The 26,033-nt window shown below is 38.3% G+C and overlaps 1 protein-coding gene across 10 annotated transcripts in view; it reads right to left on the reverse strand.

Annotated features, from left to right (window-relative positions):
• ADAMTSL3 (ADAMTS like 3) overlaps window positions 1–26,033 on the reverse strand; it is a 372,565-nt gene that overhangs the window by 57,406 nt on the left and 289,126 nt on the right. For 9 of the 10 annotated variants that reach the window (XR_012895741.1, XR_012895743.1, XM_075897127.1 and 6 more), the window contains exons 17-23: window positions 17,513–17,642; window positions 15,110–15,302; window positions 14,265–14,444; window positions 13,271–13,424; window positions 7,755–8,847; window positions 3,690–3,817; window positions 3,245–3,373 (exon numbers count right to left, since the gene is read on the reverse strand). Coding sequence is in view for 8 of the 10 variants with exons in the window: in XM_075897127.1 (XP_075753242.1) it covers window positions 3,245–3,373; window positions 3,690–3,817; window positions 7,755–8,847; window positions 13,271–13,424; window positions 14,265–14,444; window positions 15,110–15,302; window positions 17,513–17,642 (2,007 nt within the window). In the remaining 2 variants the exon portion in view is untranslated. Of the gene's footprint in view, window positions 1–3,244; window positions 3,374–3,689; window positions 3,818–7,754; window positions 8,848–13,270; window positions 13,425–14,264; window positions 14,445–15,109; window positions 15,303–17,512; window positions 17,643–26,033 lie in introns of those variants that run through there. The other variant, XM_075897129.1, reaches the window with a different exon arrangement.

Raw genomic sequence — 26,033 nt, forward strand, 5'->3', positions numbered from 1 at the left:
GCGCACCACGCGCCGCGCATGCACGGCCCCCGATACATTGCTGAGAAAAATCTGTCGAGAAGCGCTGGGGCGCTCAACACCTGATTTGGAGCACCCCCAGGGATGCCTCTTGACAAAGAACCACTTTGCAAAGATGAGAAGATATTGACAATCCCAGTAAAAGGTAAAATAATTTCAGACACATATTAATCCCCTAACAAGTGAATGGCAGAATCAGGAATAAATTCAGGTCTCCTGGCCAGTTCACTTGTACTCATGAAGATTCTACATGAAGGATCAAATTATTGAATATGTTTTATTTACAACATGAGCTTCAGTTGAACCATTCACAAGGAGATATGAAAGATGCAGTCAATAACGTAAGACAATACACTATATTTCCTTTTTCTGCATATATTGTCTAAGCATGCAATGTTCAACCTAAACTAGTGAATGGGGTCCTCCTTCACCTCAGTGGATGCAAAGTTGGTGTGACCAAGATGGTCTTCTGGGATAGGGTAGTTTTACTAACTGCACTTGAGTACCTAGAATTTGCAGGATGTGCTGATTGGATGCAGTGCTTTGATTGCAGAGAGAGTGCCAGGCTCTCACTATCAATTTCGTGTGTAATCAGCATGCACACCTCACTTCACATGCCCTAGCTTTACATGAATGTAAATTTAGTAATACCGGTAGGAAAAAAAAATCTGCCAACCCTCATGGACAATAGTAAACAAAATGTCTGGCAGGCCAAACATAGAACTTCAGTGGGCTGCAGGTTGCCCACCAATGGACAAAGCACTTTGGGAAATGCAATTTTAGTAAAAAATTCAACACAGCACTTAGGACATGCTCAACTTTAAGCACATGATGTACCCCATGGGGACCACTCACATAAGCAAAGTTATGCACATACATAAGTCTCTGGAGGATCTAGATTTAAATGTGCTATCCTTATAGAGTACAGAGACATGCTGGTTACGTCTAGATTGGCCCCTAATTCCAGAAAAGTCATGCAAAGCAGGTAAGTCAGAATAGGGAAATCCGCGGGGGATTTAAATATCCCCCGCGGGATTTAAATAAACATGTCCGCCACTTTTTTTCCGGCTTGGGGAAAAGCTGGAAAAAAGCGTCTAGACTGGCGCGATCTTCCGGAATAAAGCCCTTTTCCAGAGGATCTCTTATTCCTACTTTCAAGGAAAGGGCTTTATTCCGGAGGATCGCGCCAGTCTAGACGCTTTTTTCCGGCTTTTCCCCAAGCCGGAAAAAAAGCGGCGGACATGTTTATTTAAATCCCGTGGGGGATATTTAAATCCCCCGTGGATTTCCCTATTCTGATTTACCTGCTTTGCATGACTTTTCTGGAATTAGGGGCCAGTCTAGATGTAGCCTGTCAATTCTTTTCAAGTGCACTTTGTCAGAGACCAAGCACTAAAGTGTCCTGCATTTTCACCAGGGTTTGAAGAAATCTAAATAACGTGTTACTAACTTTTTAAACAAAAGTCTTCATTTTTGTTATAAAGCAAATTCTAGCAGGTTTGTTCCCCTCTCTTTTAATAACACAGATTAATAAGGCTTTTTAACTCTACTGATGGAGCAATTCAGTGGCATACAATTTTTGATTAATGAAAGGAAGACAGAAAAAGTGCCTTTACCTCATTTTTCAGCTCATTTTTCTGCTATTAGTTTGATGGAAGTTTAAAAAGGGCAGGCTACATTTCTAATTCACAAATAACTTCTACTTCCTCAGCAATTACAGGAAATAAGGCAATGAGATAAATCATTTTAAAGTCAACAGTGGTATATGTTTTAGCCTGCCCCTCTAACACACACAACTCTAAAGTGTGTGGGAATCAAAAGTCTCTGGTGTGACTATTAATTTATATTTAGATTACTAATGCTCACACATCTTAACAAAATTAATACTAACAGTGTGACTTGAACTCTGCTGAAACTGAGACGCAGGTCAGTTGTACAAAGAGTTGCCAAAGTATAGCTGGAAAATATTACTTCCCCAAAGCAATAGACTTGGTATAAATAGCAAATAACAGAGCTACATGTCCCAATATCCATCAGTCTGGCACCGCTATTATTTAAAGCTATTTGTAGAACTATTTAAATTCATATATTTCTACTATTATTTTGGTCTAATATCAACATCTTTCTCTGGATAACTGCAAATAGTTTCCCAAAAACAATAAAAATGGAAATGGCACACTGACTTGCCTAACAATTTATTTTCAATCAGCTGTAACTTTCGTTGTTTCCAAGTACTAGTGCAAAGTAATTGACAATGTGCTAGCTGAATATTCAGCTATGATTGTAATTAAACAAGACTCCAAAATATTGGCCCATGCTTTATTAAAATAATAAATTAAAAATACTTATACTATGGTTATGGCAAATTAACTTTTAAGGTGATTAAATTTAAAACAAAGTAATAAAGAGATTAATAGGTAAAATATCTACCCATAGAAAAGTAAGATGAGACACTGAATTACTTAACACCTGTAGCTTCTACTTGAATGCTACTCCAGAGATGTTGAACTAAAGAAGCTCTATACATTTGTGTGTCATAGAATCTAAAGAGCCTCATCCTGTTTGCCTCTGTCTTGCAGCTGCAAAATGCTGGTTGAAAGAGGTAAACTTATTTTGCCATCAACTTTACAGTTATGTGGAAATGAGACTGGAGATTTTATTTGCAGTTCTATATGGTCCACACACATGAGCATTTCCTACAATGGCAAGAGACTATAATAGTGCTGCAAAATATATGATGGGCAAGTCAGCGGGCTATCGAGCCAGTACGTAAGATGGTTATCAGATTTGGTGGTCCTTAAACACTGTGATGAGTCACAACCCATCTCTCGGAATTTACAAAGTGAGAGACAGAGAGTTTGTGTATGTATGTATGTCTAAGAGAAAAGAGCAAAATGACATGCCTAGTAAAAAGGAATAATGTTCCATTGCTACAGGTGTCTTGGGAGACTCAAGGTGAGCTTTTTTATTCCAACAATACAAGGAACTTCAATCATAGAATCCTAGAATCATAGAATAATAGGACTGGAAGGGACCTCAAGAGGTCATCAAGTCCAGCCCCCCGCCCTCAAGGCAGGACCAAGCTCCATCTACACCATCCCTGACAGATGTCTATCTAACCTGTTCTTAAATATCTCCAGAGAGGGAGATTCCACCACCTCCCTTGGCAATTTATTCCAATATTTGACCACCCTGACAGTTAGGAATTTTTCATGTTCTTGCTTACCTGTCACTGGACATTCAATTGTAATGTTTGCTCCAATTCTCGCCTCTATCACACCTCCAACAATTATGGAGAGATTACTAACTTCCAGATTTGTGACATTTATTCCAGAGGACAAAATGACAGGAGCCTCTTCAAAAGAAAAGGAAATTATCATTTTAAAATATATTTAAATTTGATGTGCTGTATAGACCTTATATTTTATATTACCATAATTTAAGCAGAAATAAGTTTGAAAAGAAACGTACAGATAAGTAGGAAGGATCAGCCAATTTGGCTTATGGATAGTGTGGTTTTAGTTGAAATACAATTTAACAGCAATCAGAAGACCTTATAGTCTATTTACTACCTTAATCACATTTAATTCAGATTTGGAAGTGGAGGGTGGGTGTTAGTGCTAAAGAAAAGAGATGATTCATGATATGACAGATGCCATGATCAGTGTTACCTGCATACAACAGCGAAGAATTTGCCATATCGGACCCAAAGTCGTTAACCACCACACATCCATACATGCCAAGCTCCTTTTGGGTAGGATTGAGAATCTGTACTTTTCCAGTGCTATCCAAAATCATTCTGAAGAATAGTTAAAGAGGGGAAAAGGGGTTATTCATGTCAGAGCAAATCCTGTGCCCAGCTCACATCTCAGCTGTAAACCAAGTCTCTCTTTAAGAATATAAGAGGAAGAACCTTCCCAACAATGTTGAAGATCAGCAGCAGAACCGCACTGAAGAAACTATCCTAGTCCAATAAGTAGAGAACCCTCCATGCTTGAAGTGTGCCCCCTCTATGATGGCAAGGAGAAGCAATGAAAGAGCATGTGAAGATATAGCTCCCCCAACTCATCCTCTCCTCTCAAACAGCAAAGTGGAGATGCAGTCTGCGCCATGCAGGAAATGGACAGCATCTGCATGTTCTCACCAGACCTTTCTTCCTTACTGTGTAGCAGAACAACACTGGTTCTGTTGCTAAGAAACCCTCCATGATCATTGGGGAATGGGCAGAATTTGACCTGAAATGAACAAGTTTTTGTGGGACAATAATAAAAATGAGCAATTTACTTTAGACCCCAATTTACTTTAGCACTGTAGAGCATAGCTGGCTTGTCACCTTAAACCAGCAGTTTTGGGAACAATGTGTGGTGGCTAGGGTGTGACTTATGGAAAGCTTAGGCCTGGCAAGTGGTGGGACCTTCGGTTCTCAGAACGGGGAGGAAATAAGGATCAAGGATTTACAATTGTAAGGGCTACTTCACTTTGAATACTGATACAGTTTGTAATTATATTTCCAATTCATCATAAAGCTACAGCCTTTCCACAAAATACTGTATGCCATCTGTACCTTTTTTTCTAGTATCTCAATAGCAAGGTACATGACCTAAAACCATGTGGGAAGAGTCTGAAAATGCTAGCCTGATGTATTTATACTTTTCCCCCTTGTTAGAGTTCCAAGCAGCTAGGAAGTTTAATACTAATGTATACCAATGCATATATAAATAAATTGCTGATCTGACATCCTACTTGCCTGTCTAAACTTAAAAAATAAAGCTATGTTATGTGGAAAACAAAAAAGTGTAATTCATGTATGGCAGAAAAACTGGCCTCCCCCGATCTACTGGCAAATTAATATTTGTATAGTGCAGCACGCATCCCAACAGCATATTGTGCAAATACATTAGTATTCGTCTCATACATTTCTGAGTATATATATGCTATTTTTCTTACTACAAAAAGGAGGGGGCTGGAGACCCAGTTGTTACTGAAACCATAAAATGGTAAGGGTCTCTATGTTAGAACAAAAACATGCTATATCAACAAAACATGCTAAAAATGAAAACATCAGACGCAACACATTTTCATTCTTAAAATATAACCTTATATTTGACATCCCTGCTTTGATTGGCTCATAGAACTGTATTTTCTTGGCAGTGGGGTAAATCAGTTACATATATGTTGAGAAATATCCAAAATGCCTTTATCATTTCAGAATAATTTCTTCATTACTCAAAGGATAGTTATAATTCCAGCAGGCTAAATCATAAAGCTAATATTAACATTATCAGGTGAGTTTCTCAATTACCATCAGTGGAGTAATACTATTTGCTCAAAACTGAACAAATATCAGATAATATATTCCGAGAAAATGTAGAGAAAAGTGTATTACCAAGGGGCAAAAGTCCCTTTTGCGCAAAACTTTTGCGCAAAAGGGCCAGTGTAGACACCTGAGATTCGTTTTCCGCAAAAAAGCCCCGATCGCGAAAATGGCGATCGGGGCTTTTTTGCGGAAAAGCGTGTCTAGATTGGCCACGGATGCTTTTCCGCAAAAAGTGCTTTTGCGGAAAAGCATCCATGCCAATCTAGACGCTCTGTTCCGAAAATGCTTTTAACGGAAAACTTTTCCGTTAAAAGCATTTGCGGAAAATCATGCCAGTCTAGACATAGCCCCAATGTATATATTGTGGTTGTAATATAAGGTCCTTTTAAATTTTGGCATTCTATTATCTTTAATAGAAGAATATGTAAGTAATGAAGGAGTAAAACATTCGTAAGGATTTGTGGTTTCTTTTAGACACAATATTATGTTTTACAAATTATGGCCAATGGAGACATCTAAAAGTTCATGCTAGTTTTAGGGAAAGTAAAATTTTAGGAGATATATCCTATCTATAAAATGGTGAATAATACTAGAATTGATAATAGCTCTAGAACTGGAAGGAACTTTCTAAGTGATCCCCATCTGGTATAGAATCATATGACTGGAAGAGACCTTGATAGCTTATCTAGTCTAGTCCCCTGCACTTATGACAGGTATAAGTGTTATTTAGATCACCCCAACAGGTATTTGTCTAACCTGCTTTTAAAAATTTCCAAAGATGGAAATTCCACAGCTTCCCTAGGCAATTTATTCCAGTGCTTAACTACCCTGACAGTTAGGACGTTTTTCCTAATGTTCAATGGTCTAGCTCTTGCTGCAATTTAAACCCACTGCTTCTTGTCCTATCCTTGGAGATTAAAAGGAGCAATATTTTCCCTTCACCTTATGTACTTTTTACGTACTTCAAAACTTATGTTGTCTCTCAGTATTCTCTTCTCCATACTAAACGAACCCAATTCCCCCAATATTCCCTCATAGGTCATGTCTTTTAGACCTTTAATCATTTTTGTTGCTCTTCTCTGAACTTTCTCCAATTTGTTCACATCTTTCCTGAAACACATGCCCAGAATTGGACACAATACTCCAGTTGAGATTAATTAATGCTGAGTGAAGCAGAAGAATTACTTTTTATTTACAACATCCCAGAATTAATGTTTGCTTTATGTATAGCAGTGTTATATTGTTAATTCATATTTAGCTAGGGATCTACTATTATCCCCAGATCCCTTTCTGCAATACACCTTCCTAAGAAGTCATTTCCCATTTTGTATGACTGCAACTGAGTGTTGCTTCCTAAAGTGTAATACTTTGCATTTGCCCTTACTGAATTTCATCCTATTTACTTCAGACCATTTCTCCAGATCTTTTTAAATTTTAATGCTATATTCCAAAGCACTTTTCAGCTTGGTATCATCCACAGACTTTGCAAGTGTACTCTCTATGCTATCATCTAAATCCCTGATGAAAATATTGAATAGCACTAGGCCCAGAAGAACTGATCTCTAAGGCTATGTCTACACTGCACAGTTATTTCAGAATAAGCCATTCCCGAATAGTTATTCTGAAATAGCTTATTTCAAAATAACATGTCTATAGTGCAGCGAAGCCTAAAAATTAAGGAGACAGGCTTCCCTAATGTAGATGTCCTATCTCAATTTAGAGCCCCAGAAGGAATAACTTAGAATGGCCCTGATGAGGGGCTATTTCAAAACAGGAGAAGTGGAGAATCTACACACGCCATATTTCGAAATAGCTATTTCAAAATAAGCGTTATTCTTCGTAGAACGAGATTTACAGAAGTCAGAATAACCTGTCTTATTTAGAAATTTCAAAATAACGGAACTGCTGTGTAGATGCTTGCATAGTTATTTTGGAATAATGGCTGTTATTCCGAAATAACTTTGCTGTATAGACACACTCTAAGGGATCTCACTGTTATGCCCTTCCAACTTGACTGACTGATAATCTCTGTGGAAATTATTCTCTCTACTCTGTTCTCACACTTTCCCCTCTTGTATTTAGTTTAGTATATACCTATTTATTCTCTAATGCAGATAAATTACTTTTGACTGAAAGTATAAAACACATACAGGATAGCCTCATTTGTATTATAAAAATCAATCCTGCCATATAATATTATGTAACTAAATGCACACTGTGTTTTTTTAATGATTTGAGACAATGGGGCACACATTTTACGTAAGAGTATAAATTTTGTAATAAAAAATGAAAATCACAGTGCTCACATTTACTTCATTCTCACCATACATTTTTAACATTACACAGCAAAACATATTTCAGTATTTTCCAATAACATAACAAGAGACACATAAAACCCAAAGAACCCGTATTTACTTACTTCTCAGAGGATTTTAATGCTTCACCATCTTTTGTCCAAGTGTATTTAGGCTCACTAATGCCTGTAGTTTCACACAATAAATTGACAGTGCTAGTACTCTTAGTCAGAAAAACTGTATTTCCAATTCGTACAGTGACTGTTTTATTAAAGGAAATTCTGGGAACTTGTTTTTGCCTTATAATACCAGGTCTCTTTTGGCTAAACATCAACTTGTCTAGGGGTTTTGTGTTGAAATCTTCAGATATGTTTGGTGATTTACCAGTGATCTTTGAAGCTAACTTTTCTTCACGCAAACCTTTCAATTTTTCAGTGGTAGGTTGTAATGGTCTAGATAATTCAGCAACTAACCGATATATGACTTGGGATGCCAAATCATCACTGATCTCTCCAGTTTCAATGAGCTTACTCATGTTCCTTATCAGTTCTTCAAACTGTATAGTATCCATGCTGTAAGCACTCTGAAGAACTGCTGCCTCCAGACGTTTGTTCTTGAACTCATGAGAGTTATATTCTTCTGCTGAATTACTCACACGGGTTCCAAAATTTCTCAGAAAAGGTTGATCATTAACTTGTCCATCACCCAGATACAGCTCATTCTTTTTACTCCATATTTGCCACATTTTGCTCATTTTATGCCATTTGGCTCCAAAACGGTTGGCTTCATTGTGATCTGTACCACTATTCTCGTTTGCATGTTTTCTAAAAGTTAGAGGTTCTATTAGCCGATTGTCAGTGCCGATAAGTTTGAGAACAAATGTTTCATGCACAGAGCCTGCAATACACCTGTACATGCCAATATCTATAGCCCTGAGGCTATGTATTTTCAATGATCCCGATTTAGTGATGCCAAGTCTCTTAGAATTTTGTAGACGTTGTCCATCTTTCTCCCATTGGATAAGTGACTTCTGAAATCTTCGTACTGGGCACTTAATTACAACAGATGTTTTTGGAAGCAGATAGGCTCGGCTTCCAATGGTAAAATTAATGCGTTTCTCTTGCCGTGTCTGTATGTAGACTCGATGGATGCTGACAATCTGAGGTCCATGGGCAGCATATTTCTCTGGAAGCTTGGATTTAATTTCTTGTTTAATCTCTGAAACAGCAATCAAGTGTTGAAAAAGACTGAATCACTTGCACTCTCCCTAAGAAATTCTGTTTTTCTGAGAATGCTGGTCATTGCATTTTCTCTAACTTGGTTAAGGCAGCTCACAACTTGCTGACTTTTTATCTATGTTACATAGACACACACAGGAACAATGCTATGGTCAAATTTTCTGCCCCCAATTTAGGCATTATTCTGCTTCTCTCTAAATCTCCTGCAGCTTTTGTCATATCAATGGGAAAACACTTATAACATATCTGTAGAGAGGACAATATCTGAAAGAACGGGAGGACAGCAATAAGATAAGCTTGCTTATATATGCTATTCTTATTGCTCCCAGCTGAAGCGAAAAAAAGAAAGGGGGTAAAGAGTGTAAAAAGTAAATAAAAGGTGCAATGCAACATCACTTTTCCTACATTTGGACACTGCAGCAACTCAAGGGAACCTAGTTAACACCAAATCCATTAGAAAAGCCTTACTGGCTGGCAGGCAAATTGAGATCAAGTTGACAGCAGGTCAAGAGATGAGAACAGGAGTCAATGAATGTGCAGTAAGGGAACAGAAATGGCCATGCTATCTATCATTGGACTGGCGGTCATTTTCCTTGGCTGGAGTGGACAAACTTTGGTCACAGAGTCCTGCTTTTGGCGGGGGTCATGGAAACAAGATGGAAGGTGAAGAGAGAAAAAGTCAGATCCCTGAAAGGGTTGGTAAGTCAGATGATGCCCACTGCCAAGCTGAAGAGAAAACTGAGCAGAACTTCATGCAGGAAGATACAGAGGCAGAATGAGTATGGTGAGACACCTCCTGCATTACATAGCAGGAATTTAAACCCGAAAAGGTTTCTGAAGAGCTGTCTCCATGTCTAGAACCAAAGACAGGCCTTCCTAGTGGTAGAATTAAATCCAGCTGTGGCTGGATAGACACAGGAACACTGTAAAAATGACTGCAGTATTTTAGATTCCGTTCTGTTGACTCATTAATGGCAACTATTGTGGCCCTTTCTGATCAGCAGAACTAATCTTACTCTGAACACATTAGGTAGCTGAGACACAGAACAATACGGAAAGACAGTAGCAGAAGCATACAGCCTGGCATTCACTTTGTGTCAGGCAAGGTGAAACTGGACAGCCACAGGAATCAGAAAACTTTCTACAGAGGTATTAGAGAACATTCCGTTTATACCGTTGACCCATTCTGTTGGTATGTGACAGAGAACAAAACCCAGCAAGCTGAAGAATGACTTGAATGAGCCAGAGAAACAGACAAATTAATAAAACAATCCTGCATGTGGTTGAATCTAAAATCATTACTAATCTGCCATTTGGTGAGAACATAAATAAAATGACAAACCTTGACAGCAAGTTATTGCAAAAAATTTGAATGCTTCAGATATCATATACATATGCTTTGGATATGTTGTAAAGGAAGAGGTAAAAAGCTAAATGCTTCAAACACTCCCCCAGAGTATATTTTATAGTTATAAAACAGAATAGTTTTTATCCTTTTTTTGGCTAATGAGTTCTGACCAAAGTGGATATCATGGTTTTATAATTACATAGCTCTTAAGTCAGTATTTGTTTTCCAGATACATGATTTCCTTCACCAACTATTTTGTATTGTACAACAAATAAACTGTTTCAGGCAGTGAGCTATGATTATTAAAATATTGTCCTGTTTTTAATAACTATTGGGCTCAAAATATCTGTTTTAATGAAAATGTTCCAGTATTAAATCATCAATTTCCAAACCCCAGAATACATGCACAATAAGTGTAACTTTATGCCCACAAAATACTTTGTGCTAGGCTATGTTTACACTAGTTATTCCAATACAGAATTAAACACAGTTCATGTTTATAAATACATTCAAGTCTGACTGATCAATTTCACTTTTTTAAAAAGAAAGATTACATCATTTCTTCTTATGAGTGCAGCAGCTGAGGGCACGTGTGTGTGTGTGTAGGGGGGTTGACGTACATACTGGTGGAAGGGTTAAAAGTGATATAGAATTCAGTTTTCTTGGCTGCAGAAAATTAGGGCTCAATGAACAATCTGGATTACTGGTAGCAGGACAATTTGTAGCTTTGAATGGGGTGGTCTTTTTGGGAAAGCTTTCATGACACAAGCTGAATACATTAGCCTGCCCTGATATAACAGGGCCTCAACTGGCGTAAACTGGTTTAGCTTTGTTATCTCCAACAGAGCTGCACACATTTTTATCAGCTAGAGTTTTGGCTTATCGACTGCTATTTCCCAGGATTTAAGAAGTCAGAAATATTTCTGATTGGATTGAGCCTTCATAAAGAGCATGCCCAGATATGCCCCATCACTATAAGCAGCTAGTAAAAATTAAGGGCTCAATTATGCCCTGAAGACTGAGTCCTGATACAAGAAGGTATTGAAGAATGCCACTTCTGTGCAAGCTGTGGGAGATACCACCTCTCTCAAACAACCAGCGTGGCAACAGATTGTGCATGATGCACCACCCCTTACAACAGTACAGACTTTGGCTTTACTTTCTGGGGTGATACCATGTTCTTGTCTCCCATGCACTCCTTTTGGGGTGATCAGAGTGGAGTTTCTGGATGTAGGAGCAGGGAACAGTCTTTGCATGTTCTTTTGAATCCAATGATTGATATTGTACGTGGAGGCCCCTGAAGCAAGAAGCAAATTTGGGCGTATCTAGACTACACTGAACGGTCCAAAGAGGATATGCAAATTCCACAGGAATTTGCATATCTTCTTCCAATTGCACCTTCAAAAGTAGAGCTTTCGAAAGTGAAAGTAATTAAGATGCGGCTTTTTTGGCGAACCCCCCACATTGTCGAAAAGCCACGTAAACCTCCTTTTTTTAAGGAAGAGTGACTTTTTGACGAAGGGGGCGGCTCACCGAAAAAGCTGCATCTTAATTACTTTCACTTTTGAAAGCTCAGCTTTCGAAAATGCGATTGGAAGAAGATATGCAAACTCCCGCGGAATTTGCACGTCCTCTTTCAACTGTTCAGCGTAGTCTAGATATGCCCAAAGTGAGAATCTAGTGTGTCCCTATCTCACTCCTGATGTAGTCATATAGATGCCAGGCAGAATCCTGCATTGGGAGGCTAGAGACTAATGAATTTAAAACCCCTAGTCCTGAATACTTTGAGAACTTGAAGGGAGAGGCTGGTCACTAGCCCCCTTTCATCATTTTGGTCTGCACCCCATTGCCTGCCCTACTAACTACTGTATGTCATCATGTGCTGCTCTCTTCTCCCAACAATGGAAGCTCACAATGTTACTTTAACATCACTCTCCACTAAGCAATTTGCAGATCACATTGCCATTCAACTATCCACAATTAATTAAATTCAGATAGATATGCAGCTCAAACTATTTTATTAAACCTTACGCCAAGGACATTCCTGAAAGTCCATGGGGCTTTATTTAAGTGGTGTTTTGAACCTCAGGATTCTGGCATGTTAATCTGAAATGAAGTCCAGGAAAAGAAGTTTCATATTATGTATGAATCAGTAATTACTCTATTATTTTATTTTGTGAATAACCATTTATACAATGCTAGAAAAAACATAACGAAGTAGCTATTTCTGGACAAGATCATTAACTGGATCAAAACCAAAAAGCCTGCATATGTTATCAGATATTTACAGATCTGTACAATGCAAACGTTTTAATTCTTTCAAATCTAGAAAGAATGTTTTCAATTGAATGGGTGTCACTGCTCTGACATAAGGCTATTCATAAAAACCTTCTTTTCAAAGACAGAAATATATATCCTCCTTATTAATGGAAGCAAAACAGAGACCCACATTGAGGGAATGGTCACACATGTATTTACTGTACCTGTACCTAAAGAGACATATACCTGGTGATTTCACATGTGCTATTAGCACAGTTACAATAATTATTTTTACAAGACCATGCTCAAATTATAACACATGCATTTTTGTGGGAACATTTCTTGAAGTAATGAGCCAAACAACGGGTACTTAAGAACAATTTGCAACTTCTCTATCAGCTTCATGTAGCATGAAGACACTATTTCTTTCTCTTTTTTTCCTTCTCTCCCCCCCACATCCCTTATTTAGAAACTGGACCTTTAATAACACCATTCATCTGAAGAAGAGCGTTGTGCCCACGAAAGCTCATGATACCATCTATATGTTTTGTTAGTATTTAAGGTGCTGCAAGACTATTTGTTGTTTTTTAAGATTTTCCAGTTACAGACTAACTCGGCTACCCCTCTGAATTCTATTATTGTCTGTCTTGTGACCACAGTGCCTAAGTTGCTGTCAGATCAGTCAACATTATGAAATGTAGTGAGGATAGAGAAATGACTTAAGTTAGCAGAACATATCCAGGTTTTACTTCATCATGTTAAATCAGCAGGGCACTAGGTAAAGTAACACACTTACTGTTACAGTCATTCATGTGACAGGACCTTACAAGTGAGGAAGTAGGGAGACTGCTACACATTGATACATTTAATGTGACATTTTGGCCCTTTGCTGTTAGCTTTTGGCAGGCAAGTTTCCTTCTCTGGATTCCAACACCACAGCTGAGAGAGCACTGCAAAAGGAAGGATGTAGTCAGAGTGAATTTTGTGTCCTGTCTCATTTATGTTACTTTTAAAGTAAATTTTTAAAGGCTGCTGTTTTATATGGATCCCTTTGCTACCCAAAACTCTAAGCGCTCCCCAGACATTAAGTCAATATGAACATAAAGTAGCTAACTCTTTCTTGTTCAGAAACAATTATAGGAAAATGAGAGTATTTCTCACTGTCCCACTGTGGGTGTAATGCGGAATGAGACTCAGATGTATAATTCAACAAGTTCTAAATTGCCAGGGCCAAGCATCTGAAGTCACTCTGCATGTTCATACTGAATTAGGGCAGGATTTTTAATTGTAACTTTTATCTATGTTTATGCCTTTTAGTGGATCTGCATCATTTTTAGGAGGAGGGTGAGAGGCTTGGATTAAAGGGGAGGTGAAAGATAGCATCAATGCAGTATTTTGCCTTTAGAAATTCCAACTAGGGAATAAATCAGAATGGTTAGAAGCTTAACATGCTTCAACAAGATGCAACCATACTGAAAATGAACAAGAAGCATTATGGCCTCTCATTTATTATTTTAAACATGAGTGCAGAAAGGAGATGTGGTTAGCTGGGTCTCAGATAGAGAGCTATATTTTGGGGTTGTTGTTCCAGACCTCTAGGAGCATTTTACCTTCTTCCTCCCAAGAACTGCAAGAATTGCTTTGGGTGGGCAGTGCCTTTAGCCTAATTGCATTCCCTGTGGAGCCCACACTAGGTACTGGTATGATTATCTGGTAGTCTCCCACCTACTTATCCTTTGAGTTCCCTCTGTATTGGCAGGTCTGGTGAACTCTTACTCTGGGCCACTCACCTTGGACCATTCACCTGCAACTAGCTGAGGAGGACAATCAACTTTGGCACATGATTTACGAGCAGGCAATCTAGGCTCCTGGCAGATTTCATCAGAGAGTTTCAGAAAGCTTCCATCTGTCAACAACTGCTTACAATGAACTTTGCGACTCTGAGTCCCTCCACCACAGGTATGAGAACACTAAGACAAAGATAAGAATGTGAAAAGCATAACTGCACACACACCTGTCCTCAATCATTTATACTGTTATTTTATACAGTCATATATAAGGCAGCCATCGCCATGTTTTCTTTGAACACTTTACTGGTTTAGATTAAAAAGTGAGCAGTGTTTTCCAAAATCCTGGTAGCACTCATTTAGCTAATGGGCCAGAAGCCAGGAAAACCTAACTAATGAGCATAGTGCCAGACAACTGCAGTGCAAGTAGTTAGTGGAAAGCCTAGAAAAAGATGTGCACTTTACATGTAGAACCGGCCAAATCAAAGCTCAGGTGCACAGTTGCTGGGAGCTCAGGAAATGTCACCTTTGGGAGAGATAAGTTAAGCATTGCTTCCAAATGCAGGTTCTCTCACTTGTGGGGAACCGAGAGAGGAGTTAACTGGATTAACTGGGATCTAGACCATTCATGACTTCTGTTAACTAACAGCTTTAATTTCACTCAGAAGTAAACTGCTAGCTAGTGAAAAAGGGAGAATACAAGGTGTAATATGTTTTATGTCCAGCTGAAACCATGGTACAACAACAAACTTCGGCGTGACCTTCCAGGTTACTCCAATTAGAGCACATTAGGTAACTAACCAGAAGAAACATGCTCACAACTAAACTATTTCCATAATCTGTTGTACCTGTTGCCATTCTTCAGCATGCCAAGCAGGGGGGCAGTCAATCTGATTACAAGCTTGTAAAGCATGAGGCTTTTCATTTTTGCATTCTTCATTAGCAACAATGGATCCCTCAGATTGCTGGCAGTACACAGTTCTTGTCTGTATCCCAACGCCGCAAGTAGCAGAACACTGTCTCCAGGGGCCAGTTTCCCAACTGTGCCAAAAACACACGGCAAAAAAAATCCACGCTAATTAAACAATGCACAAGAACGGTGCGTGAGGGAGGGATTATCTAGGCACAATTTATACTCACAATCCAAAGCAAAAGAAAGTAGAAGCGTAAGCATATTGATATAGTAAGGGTCAGCCAATCAAGTACATTTGCCATAATGAAAAAATACAAATTGTATGTATAATCTTGAACATAAGGAAAATGTGTATGTTATTTACTATAAATACTATATTAAGAGCTAATCCAAATAAATGTATGTATTCACATTTAAACATTCCTCATAAGATAATCAGCTTCCTGTTAGCTTCATGCTGAAATTTATATGGCTTTAGGGGACTTTTCTTATGGGTATGAATTGTTATTACATTTATATACATTTTCCATCACACATTCTGCTCCGGTTAACTTCCAATCCACGTTTTGCAGGAGAAAGTTTGTTGCTTTGGCTTTGACCTTTTCCTCTAAATCATAATTTTCTTATTTAATGCAATATTCCAAATTTTTGATAGTTTAATTATATTTTATAATTTAAAGGGAGCATCAGAGTTCCCCCTTCACAAAACATGTATCACTTTCTGAACTAAGGGTATGTCTACACTGCATTCCTCTTTTTAAAGAGGAATGCAAATGCAGCCGAGCAAAATTGCAAATGAAGTGCAGGTTTGATTTTCCTGTGCTTCCTTTGCATAATGGCGTCTGGGCACTTTTTCGAAATAGTCTATTTTGAAATTAAAAACGCAGTCTAGACGGGGTTATTTCAAGAAAAAAAACCCTTCTTTTGAAATAATCCTTACTCCTTAAAAAACGAGGTTTAAGGGTTATTTTGAAAGAAGGATTTTTTCTCGAAATAATCCCGTCTAGACTGCGTTTTTTCTTTCAAAATAGAGTATTTCAAAAAAATGCCCAGACGCCATTATACAAATGAAGCATGGGAAATTAAAATCCGTGTTTCATTTTCAATTTTTCTCGGCTGCATTTGTCTTCCTCTCTCAAAAGAGGAATGCAGTGGAGACATACCCTTAGGCTATATCTACATTGCACTTTCTTGTGCAAGAACATATGCAAATGAGCCACGGCGATTAATACTGCCACGCCTCATTTGCATATTTAATGAGCCACCAATTTCACACAAGGGGCTTTTGTGCAAGAGCCATTCTGCCACTTATTTTCACAGTGTAGACTGCTTCTTCTTGTGCAAAAGCCCCTTGAGCAAAAATGGCAGCTCATTTCCATATGTTCTTGCTCAAGAAAGAGCAATGTAGACGTAGCCTTAGGGTAAGCTTTTTAACTCTAAGGAATTATTATTTAATTGGGTTCTTGGGAAAAGTTTCTCCAAAAAGTTTACATGCAAGGTCTACTGAAGAGCTTTGTATAAAAGTTGTTTCCACAAAGACCTCTGCTTTGTGAAGCTAAAAATGTATGCCACAGTATATAATCATATCTTCATCTGATATAGTTGTTAAATCCTGTCCAGTCTTTCTGAGATGACTGTATTTTCCATACAGTAAATTGTACTGTTTGAAAATAAGAAAAATAATCCAACAAACAGATCTACTTTAGGAATAAACAGTAAATAAGATAAGACACAACCTGAATAGATTTTGCATGCACACAGTATTTTCAAGGCATAAGTCTTTTTTTCTTTCCACCGTATTCCCTCAGAAGACTAACTCAGATCAGTTAAAGAAATTAAACTGTAACTACTATATGGCTCCTGAAAACAGCATTATAACAGGAGTATAACATTTAATCAAAAAGAGGATTTCATTTGAGTTTTTAATTTCTGCAAGTGAAAGGATAAACAGTCAGTCCTTGTACATGAGGATGTAGCAGGTTAAGAAAAAAGAAACACTGTTTGAAAAAATATTTCTCTCTATAAAAATGAAGGACAATTTATTTTGTAATGTAGTGTTATTCTTGTGTATTGTGCTGTTTTGACTGAGAAGATGTTACTTTTTTACCTGGTGAAGATAGTGATTTGTTTCAGTGATGAATTTTGCTATTTTAGCAAACAGAATAACACAAGTAACACAAAACTTCCATTGACAGAAATGGTAAAACTGCGTCAAAAATCCAGGCCCCAATCGTACAACCTGATCTTTGTCCGAGAACGTCAGTAAACAATGTATGGTTTCTAAGCCACATTTAAGCCATTTCTTTTCCACAATGCTATTTTATTATTAAGGGCATACCTTGGTGGGCACAATTTCATGTTGCAAGTGTGAATCATTGCTGGTGGTCGCATGGCACTGTCACACAAGGTATCATTGACAGCTTGTTTCGTCTGCACATGCAGACACACTGCAATAGCTTCTTGTGTCCCTGGATTGAAAAATAAGAATAATAAAAAAAATCACACATGAGATGTTCTATAGACAGAAAAGTAATTTTTATAGCCCTATCTCTCCCCCCCACCCCCAAGTCTCAACCTACACTAATTCTGGATGCCAAATTAACAATTTGACTCAAACATGTTGGAAATATTTTAGAATATGTTTGAAACTAGAAGACATTTTGTAATTAAAAAGTTAATTCCAGTGTGGCATTTCTGGGATTTCCTATTCACAATCAGCAATGTCCCAATTTAGGATTTTTTTTCTAGATTCAAATCAGCTCATTGAGAGGATACAAATAAACAATATTTATAGATGCCAGTTTGTTATTGTGACCCTCTGAAAAACATAAAATTGGTTTGTAGAGATTTTGTGTCTCTCAATAATACCAAGAAACCAAGACACCATGACTGGCACCCTAATGATCTGCTTCTGGAAAGCCCCTTGTATTTAATAGTGCTACTGTAAGGCAATTAGAGTGTAGTCAATGTATAATAAATGCCTTTTCATAGAGCTTGACTCACCCTTTAGCAGCAGAACACTGTTTCATTCCTACTGATTTCAATGGGATTTCAAAGAGCTAAGTATTTGAAAAGATAAAAATTTCATACATCTTTCTAAACTACTGCAAAGAAAATAGCCAACTCAGCAGGTCACTGATGGATTCAGTTATAGCTCCATTAAGGCAAACGGACTCTCAGCTCCAGCTAAGGATCTACGCCCAGGACTCTTCTATACTTACCAGAAGATCGATGCTTCAGCGATCAATCTTCCAGGGTTTGATTTAGCAGGTTTAGTAAAGACTCACTAAACTAAATGATGAGGGCACCCTCATCAATCACGGGACTCCTCTCAGTCACGAGAAATAAGGGAAGTTGCAGGGAGAAACTCTCCCATCAACTTCCCACTGTAGGGCTATCCCAGAAAAAAATCTGATGTACGTCAACTCCAGCCTACAACAACTGTTGTAGCTGGAATTAAGTATCTTACATCGATATTCTCTGCTTGGGCCAAGTGCATAAAACATTCCCTTACACAGAGTCTCCCTCAGCTTCTCCTCAAAGTGTAGATACAATCATAGTTATGCTGAGGCATGAAAAGAACATTAATAATTAAAATGTTACCAGTCAGAAAAAATGTCAGATAAATCTGGTTTAGATTAACACAACTTGGTGAACACTTGTCCATTAATGAGCTTCATTGTTTATTTTAAAATTGTATGGTGTATTCTGTTTCACATATTAGATTATTCTGCAAGACAGTATTATGTCTTCAATAAGGAGACCCTATTCACTTAATGCAGAAATGCACATACAAATAAAGGACACAAAACTTAGTAAGGTGCTGTGGAAATTTTCTGTGTCTATGAAATGAAAACAACAGTCATTATCATTAACCTACTGAATACAGCAGCAATGAAATGCATTCTAATATGCACTCTTGTTAGTACCATATGGAAATGGATAATGTAATACTCAACAGCTAACATTCACAGTTCAGAGAATCTGTTTCCTTCCTTCTAAATTTACTTTTAATTTACTTTCCTCCCAAGATATCTACCAGAGCTACAAATCTGTTTTACATGGTAGATTACATTCATTGTCTTAAGTGTAAAATCTTGAAAGGTTTCTAATATGTTTGTACTTCTAACTGGAATTCTTCTTTTTATTTATGTACAGTACATTAAACCATCACACATTTTTCTGTTTTATTTTATGACCATTAGACAATGATCGTTATAAATAACCTTGATTCTACGTAAATGCATATATCATTAATTTTTTCTTGACACTTGTTAGTTATATCACAGTCTAAATGATTACAACTGACTCTATGAAATATTTTGTGTTGAAAAAATTTCTGCCTAAGGTTAGTGGTGCATGTTTTATGACTTTCAGGTAACAGCTGAGTGTCTGGCTGATGAGTCTTGCCCACATGCTCAGGGTTTAGCTGATCGCCATATTTGGGGTCGGGAAGGAATTTTCCTCCAAGGTAGATTGGCAGAGGCCCTGGAGATTTTTCGCCTTCCTCTGTAGCATGGGGTACAGATCACAGCTAGAGGATTCTCTGCATCTTGGGGTCTTCAAAGTATTTGAAGGCTTCAATATCTGAGATATAGGTGAGAGGATTATTCTAGGAGGGGTGGTTGAGATTTTGTGGCCTGCACTGTGCAGGGGGTCAGACTAGATGATCATAATGGTCCCTTCTGACCTTAAAGTCTATGAGTCTATGAGCTGGTCTTTTTATTTCCTAGCAAGAGTAACAAATGATTTTATAATGTGCTCTCAAATGTTTTCATTTGCCACTCTCATCTCAGATTTTGCACTTGTACCATCACTGGCCATCATAATGGTACAGACGAGCAAATGAACTGAATCACGCACGTTAGGCAGAAGACTTATTTTTCTTCAATATTATATTTTGCTACCAGATGACCAGTTACTCTGTTAATCATTATTGCAATTATTGTTCTGTCAAGAACTAATACAATCAATTCCTGAAGAATGACAATTCCTATCACAAGCCAATATTGCCTCATCTCTGAATTGTCTTAACACAGTCCAGCATATTTATTCTTTCAAGACCATTGTGACAATACTGGTACCAATCTAACAATTTCAAGCATAATACAAACCATACATGTACAGAAAGAACCTCTCTAATCTGGCATTCTCTTTGGTCTAGCACCATCCATAGTCCAGCATGATTTTAGTTAGCAGGACATCCACTTATCATAGGTGTGGCCAAATTTTAAGTGGTCCCATAAAGTTCTGGCTCTCAGTGTTCTGTGCTGTTATTTAGCTCTACTTTACCCCTAAAACATCTTCTATGAGCCCAGTAAGCAGTGGAAGTGTTGGTAATTCTGCTAGCCCAGGGCCACCTAACACCTAATCCGGTCCACCTAACACTCTGTTCTGGCCCACAGATTGCATTTGGCTGCTTTCTATTTATATCCTGTTCCTCTGCCACCATATTTCCAGGTGGTGGCTCAGGAAGCAGAATCCTGTTTAGACTGGTTCTCAGCTCACAGTCGTAACACTACCTGTGCAGGAGCTGGAGCCATGGGCCTTTTAAATAGCTGTAGCAGTCCGAAGTGGCTGCCAAGCAATACGGTAGCAGCAGAGCCAAGAGCTGTGAGCTCTTTGCTGTGTTTTTATCAGAACTCTGGGGGGAGGCTAGTCCCCAGTCCTGCCTCTTCTGCCAAAGACCCTCCTCTTCTGGGTATGGAGCCGGCCCATGACCACATATCAAAATTAATTAAGTGGCCCCCCGGCAAAAATTATTGCCCACTCTATGCTATACAATATTGACCTCCCATGGTTCTGCAAATTCTCTAGTTTGGCACCCATGACGTCCAAAAGTTGCTGGACTAGAAAGGTTCAATCTGTAGCAGGAATGGATGTACACAACACCATGGATTCTAGCTTTCTTTTAGGCCTTCCGTGGTTTCCATCTTAATCCCTTTTGTGGATGATTTTCTTTCCAGGAAGCCTTTTCTGTGCAATTGTTTTGACTAGGTCTGCACAGTGCTGAGTTTTTATGTAACAGGAGCACTGACCTTGTGCATAACTGACCGCCTAGTCACTTCTATTAAATAAAAGTCATTAAGTGTTGAAAATGGGGTTACCTGTAATGCATATATATATTTAAAAAGTTCTTTCGCACTAGGGGCTACATAATACTCTTTACATCAAATGACCTCAGAATATGATCCAAGGGTGAAAAATACCATGTCAAAGCAAATCCCTGCACACCATGAGTTTTTACAGAGCTCTAAGGGTCTATCCCAGAGAATCATGGACACTACAGAACCTTCCTGAATGGTGGAATACATGCACCTTCAGAAGAAACATACATTTTGGTTTCCTTCAATTTCCCTGAATAAAAAATATGTTGCTTCCAATGTACAACTCAGAAAAAAAGATCTAGATGCACAGTTTTTCTGAGAGCTATGGAAGAGGTGTTCAGATGAACACTCAATCACACATTGATTGTTCATCCAGTTGCTAAGCCCATGCCTGCACAGAGGATAGCGTTAGGGGTTTGTTTCTGCTTCAAATGCTTTGTTCTGTGTAGCAACACAAAATTGGCTTCTCAGTCATTATTTTAGGCCTAATTTTGTCCTTACAGCAGTTTGTATTAAAATGTTGTGGTGAACATATCCACCTTTTAATTTCTTTTGGTGGTGACATGCCCTGTTTGTTTGGTTAGCGTATAAGATGTCTTTCATTTCGTGTAGACGGGGCCATTTGTCGAAAAAAAACCCAAACCCCTCTTTCACAAGACTACTTATTCCTCATAAATTGAGGTTTACAGGGTCTTGAGAAAGAGGGTTTTTTTTCCGACAAATGGCCCCGTCCACATGGGGGTTTTTATTGGAAAAACCTCTTTAGCAAAAAGAATCGGAAGAAGATATGCAAATGCAGTGTAACCATAGCCTCCAAGTGCCATAGACTTCTGCAATTCTCTATTTCAACTGCTTTAAGAAAATAAGAAAATAAAAGCTGTAATGTTTTGGTGTTGTAAATTATGGTGCTGTCCAATAAACAGTTACACTCCACTGAAATGCTGCAAGAGAGTAATTAATTATTAATTTGTTGGCAACCGCAATTTAATATTGCCTTATAATGTGAATCAGTGACAAACTTCTCATATTGCAGGATTTGGGAAATATCTTGCAAACCATAAAAGTGATAAAATCTTCAGGCAAACAAATTGTCACATATGTAAAGTTCTTGTCCTGTGATGACAACATAGTAGAACATTTAACCAAAAAAAATCTCCCAAAAGCATAAGGTAAGCATACTTGTGTAGATTGCAATGAAACAGTAAGCATTTTGCAGTATTTTGATGTACTACAGTATTATTGTAATTATTCTACTAACCAGTGCAACTGAATATTTTCTATATTAACCCAGCATACAACCCTTACAAACTCAGTTTTTGACTTTTTACTGTGAGAAGAAATATACAGTGCACAAAGTTGTGTTAAAAGTATTTACAAAATACAAACTTTGTGATTTTCCCTTTTTGGAGTAAAAATAAAGTGCTAGAAGGATGGTCTCTTCACTCAACCATACACCTAGAAAAGGGAAAAAAGTTTACTTATTTCAGATTACTCTTGCTTTGCTGTCAACTTAAAGAGAAATCATTTTAAAATACAGTCAATTAAAAATGAGTTTCAAGAAATTTCATATATTACACATGCCTGAGTTTCTCTGCCAGTTGTAGATGTAGAGTCATATTTTCCTCTGTTAAGGGACAGATTGCAAATTGTTCACTCAACAGTGCACAGGTTTTTTTTTTTAAAGTATTCTCAATGAAGCCAATGGGACTACTCATGGAAGTAATTGCTCACCAACATGAGCACAGTATTGCGAACTCTCATCACTTTATTGTGAATCCTGTAATACTTGGTGCTTTACTTAAAGTCCCAACGCTGGGAAGCCTGTAATTTTGTAAGAATCTCATGTTTCATAAAATAATACATTTCTAGCCCTCATGATTGCAGAGAAAAGCTTAAAAAATGTAACCTAAGTGTACTTTAAAGTCAAGATCCAAAAAGCAAATATTTCCACTTTGGTTTAATCACTAACATACAAATTATCAATATTATCGCAGTATTTTTTAAACCAGTCTCATGATTTTAGGGGGCTTGACTCCAGGTGTTCAGGTGTCTAAGCTGGCAAAGAGGTTCAAAGTCTGTCCCTCTATGTTTCTCTCTCTCCTGCTACTGTGAAATGTTCTTTCACCATTCATAGACATTAGGTAAAACAATTTCAGAGACAAGCAAGATTCTTAAGCTGATGGTGTCTTTTAAAAGGGAGTACAGTAATTCCTCCTTTAACACGGTAGATACATTTCAGAACATGATTGTGCTAAGTGAAAACGTGTTATGCGAGGTCAATTTTCCCATTGAAAATAATGGAAAAGGTGGAGGTTGCTTTTCAAGCGGTGGGGAATGGGGAAACCCAGCTGTCGGCCTGCTATCTGGGTCGGAGGTAAGGGAGCAAGGCGTCCAGCAAGAGGGGGTCTCTGGGGAACGGCGTGGCGAGCAGTGAACCCTCCACTGCTTTGAAGGGAGGCGGGAGAAGCCCCGTGCAGCCGCTGGTGACTGGCCAGCTGGGGAAACCCAGCTGCCGGCTTGCAAGCTGGGTGGAGGAGAAGGAGCAAGGCATCCAGCGAGAGTGAGTTGCCGGGGAACAGTGCGGCAAATCTTCCGCCACTTTGCAGGGAAGCACCGCACAGCTGCCAGCGACTGGCCGTCTGGGGAAACCGTGTTATTTTGGGGACAATTGTGTTGTTCAAAAACATTCCCCCACCAAAAATAGTGCTATTGCGAAAACGTGTTAAGCGGGCACGTGTTAAGCGAGTAATTACTGTATTAACTGATTGATAAAGCAACAGATCAACCAGTGATTGATTCAGTGACTCTAGTAACGACCCAATAAACTGACCACTGATCACTGTCAACTCGGGTACTCCAAAAGAATGAGATGAGTAAGAAGAGTTGAGAGGAGAGTTTTTTCTGTCGATCCCACACAGTGTGGACCCTGCTGTAACCTACATCAATTTGAGTTATGCTACTAACATAACTCAAATTGTGTAGCTTAGCTCAACCTGTCCTGGTAGTGTAGACCTGCTGTAGCGGAAATACGGAAGACTATTGTGAAGTCGAGGAAGTTAGGTGGTGTACCACAATCATTTCTTTTATGCCTGCATCTCCTTCAGGCCTGGATGCTCTAGGCAGACATTTAGGCTTATTATTCTTTTGTTATTCTCAAAGAGTTAGCTGTTTGCTCAAGATAGTACAGTGTAGGAATACACTGTTGACTTTCAACAAGTTCTGGGACAGGTCCCAAGGCCATACACCTGATATGGGAGTGCAGGAGGGCTTGGAAAGATCACATAGCTATCTTTGATGAATGTTTTACACCTGATAATGCTAATTATCAGGCCAGGGAAAATATGCAAAGTATCAACAAGCTAATTACTGGATGTGGGAAAATATGCAATGTATCAACGATCTTGTTAAGTTCTAAAAACAACAGGGGTGATTACTGTAGATCCAACACTATATAAGTGCCAGGGATATTCCTAACATTGGAATCTCGGCGTAGACCAAAGCAGCAGACAGTGCTATGCACTGGCCACTGGGATCTGTCCGCTGTCCTTCTCCAGGGGGTTCCCAGCAGCAGAAGGCACATAGGTATTGCATTTTATTCTAAGATATGCTTAGACTTAATAAGTATTGTACTTTCTTAATAAGCATTGCATTTTATTCTAAGGTTTGCTTAGGCTTAATAAGCATAGTATTATTTTAGTAAATATTGCTTTTTATTTTGAGATTTGCTTAGGCTTAATAAGTATTCAATTTTATTCTAGGATTGCTTCATTGTATTTTACTTTAATATTAAGCATTGTATTTTACCCTAATATTTGCTTAGTAAAATCTTTAAGCTTTCACCCAATTTGTGTGCTTATTGCCTCCGAATCCCTTAAGGGAAGAAACATTGCCTCTTGGCAATACATCTGCCCTTACAAAATAAAAAGCCTTGCTAAAAGAATTAATTGGAAGAGAGTAGCAGAGTGGTCTTTCTTCAAATATCTAATAAAAATAATGCTACAGCCTGTATTTTTGTCTCTCTTTAGGATAGGGGCTGAGAGCGTTTACATTAAAGCATGGTCTACATGAGGATTTCGGGGAGGAGGGGAGGTATAATAAATATGACAAGCACTAAAACCCAAGATTCATTCCTTGATCAAATGGCATATGACATAGTGATAATAAAGTCTGCATTTGGCTTAGACTGAGCAGACCTTCTCTAGGTCAGGGAAAAGCAAGCATTAAGAAACCGAGAGAAAAGTTCCAAGGCTATAGAAATCCTCAGGAATGTATTTTAAAAGCCTTTGGTAGATACATGCATGTTAGCGCCGAGAAGCTCTCATGCTTTACATTACATTTTGATATTCCTAACTAAAAAGTTCATCATACTGAAATGAGATATGGATTTAAAAGTGAACTGAAATTGACCAGATCCATTGAACTACACAAATGGAAAAAAATAGACAGTGAGATCATTAGTTAGCACACTGCAATAAGTTGGAAACAGAAGGTTGGCTTCTTTAAAATAATTTATCCACAGGTTAATTTTGATCTGTTTGAAAGTATTTACCAAGGCAGCTAAACTATCAGCATAGCATTGATAGGACAGCAAACTCATGACTGTCTATCTAGAGTAACTGCAATGGTATGGCTGAGGCTGTTCAACTTCGATAAAATAATCTCAAAACTTCCCACATTTCCTGGAAGTAGCATGTATGAACCTCTAGACATGTGGTGCTAGAGGTATTTCTGAAATCTCGAGAACACATATGA

Source organism: Pelodiscus sinensis, chromosome 14 (genome assembly GCF_049634645.1).
Source record: "Pelodiscus sinensis isolate JC-2024 chromosome 14, ASM4963464v1, whole genome shotgun sequence".
NCBI classification, from domain to species: Eukaryota; Metazoa; Chordata; order Testudines; family Trionychidae; genus Pelodiscus; species Pelodiscus sinensis.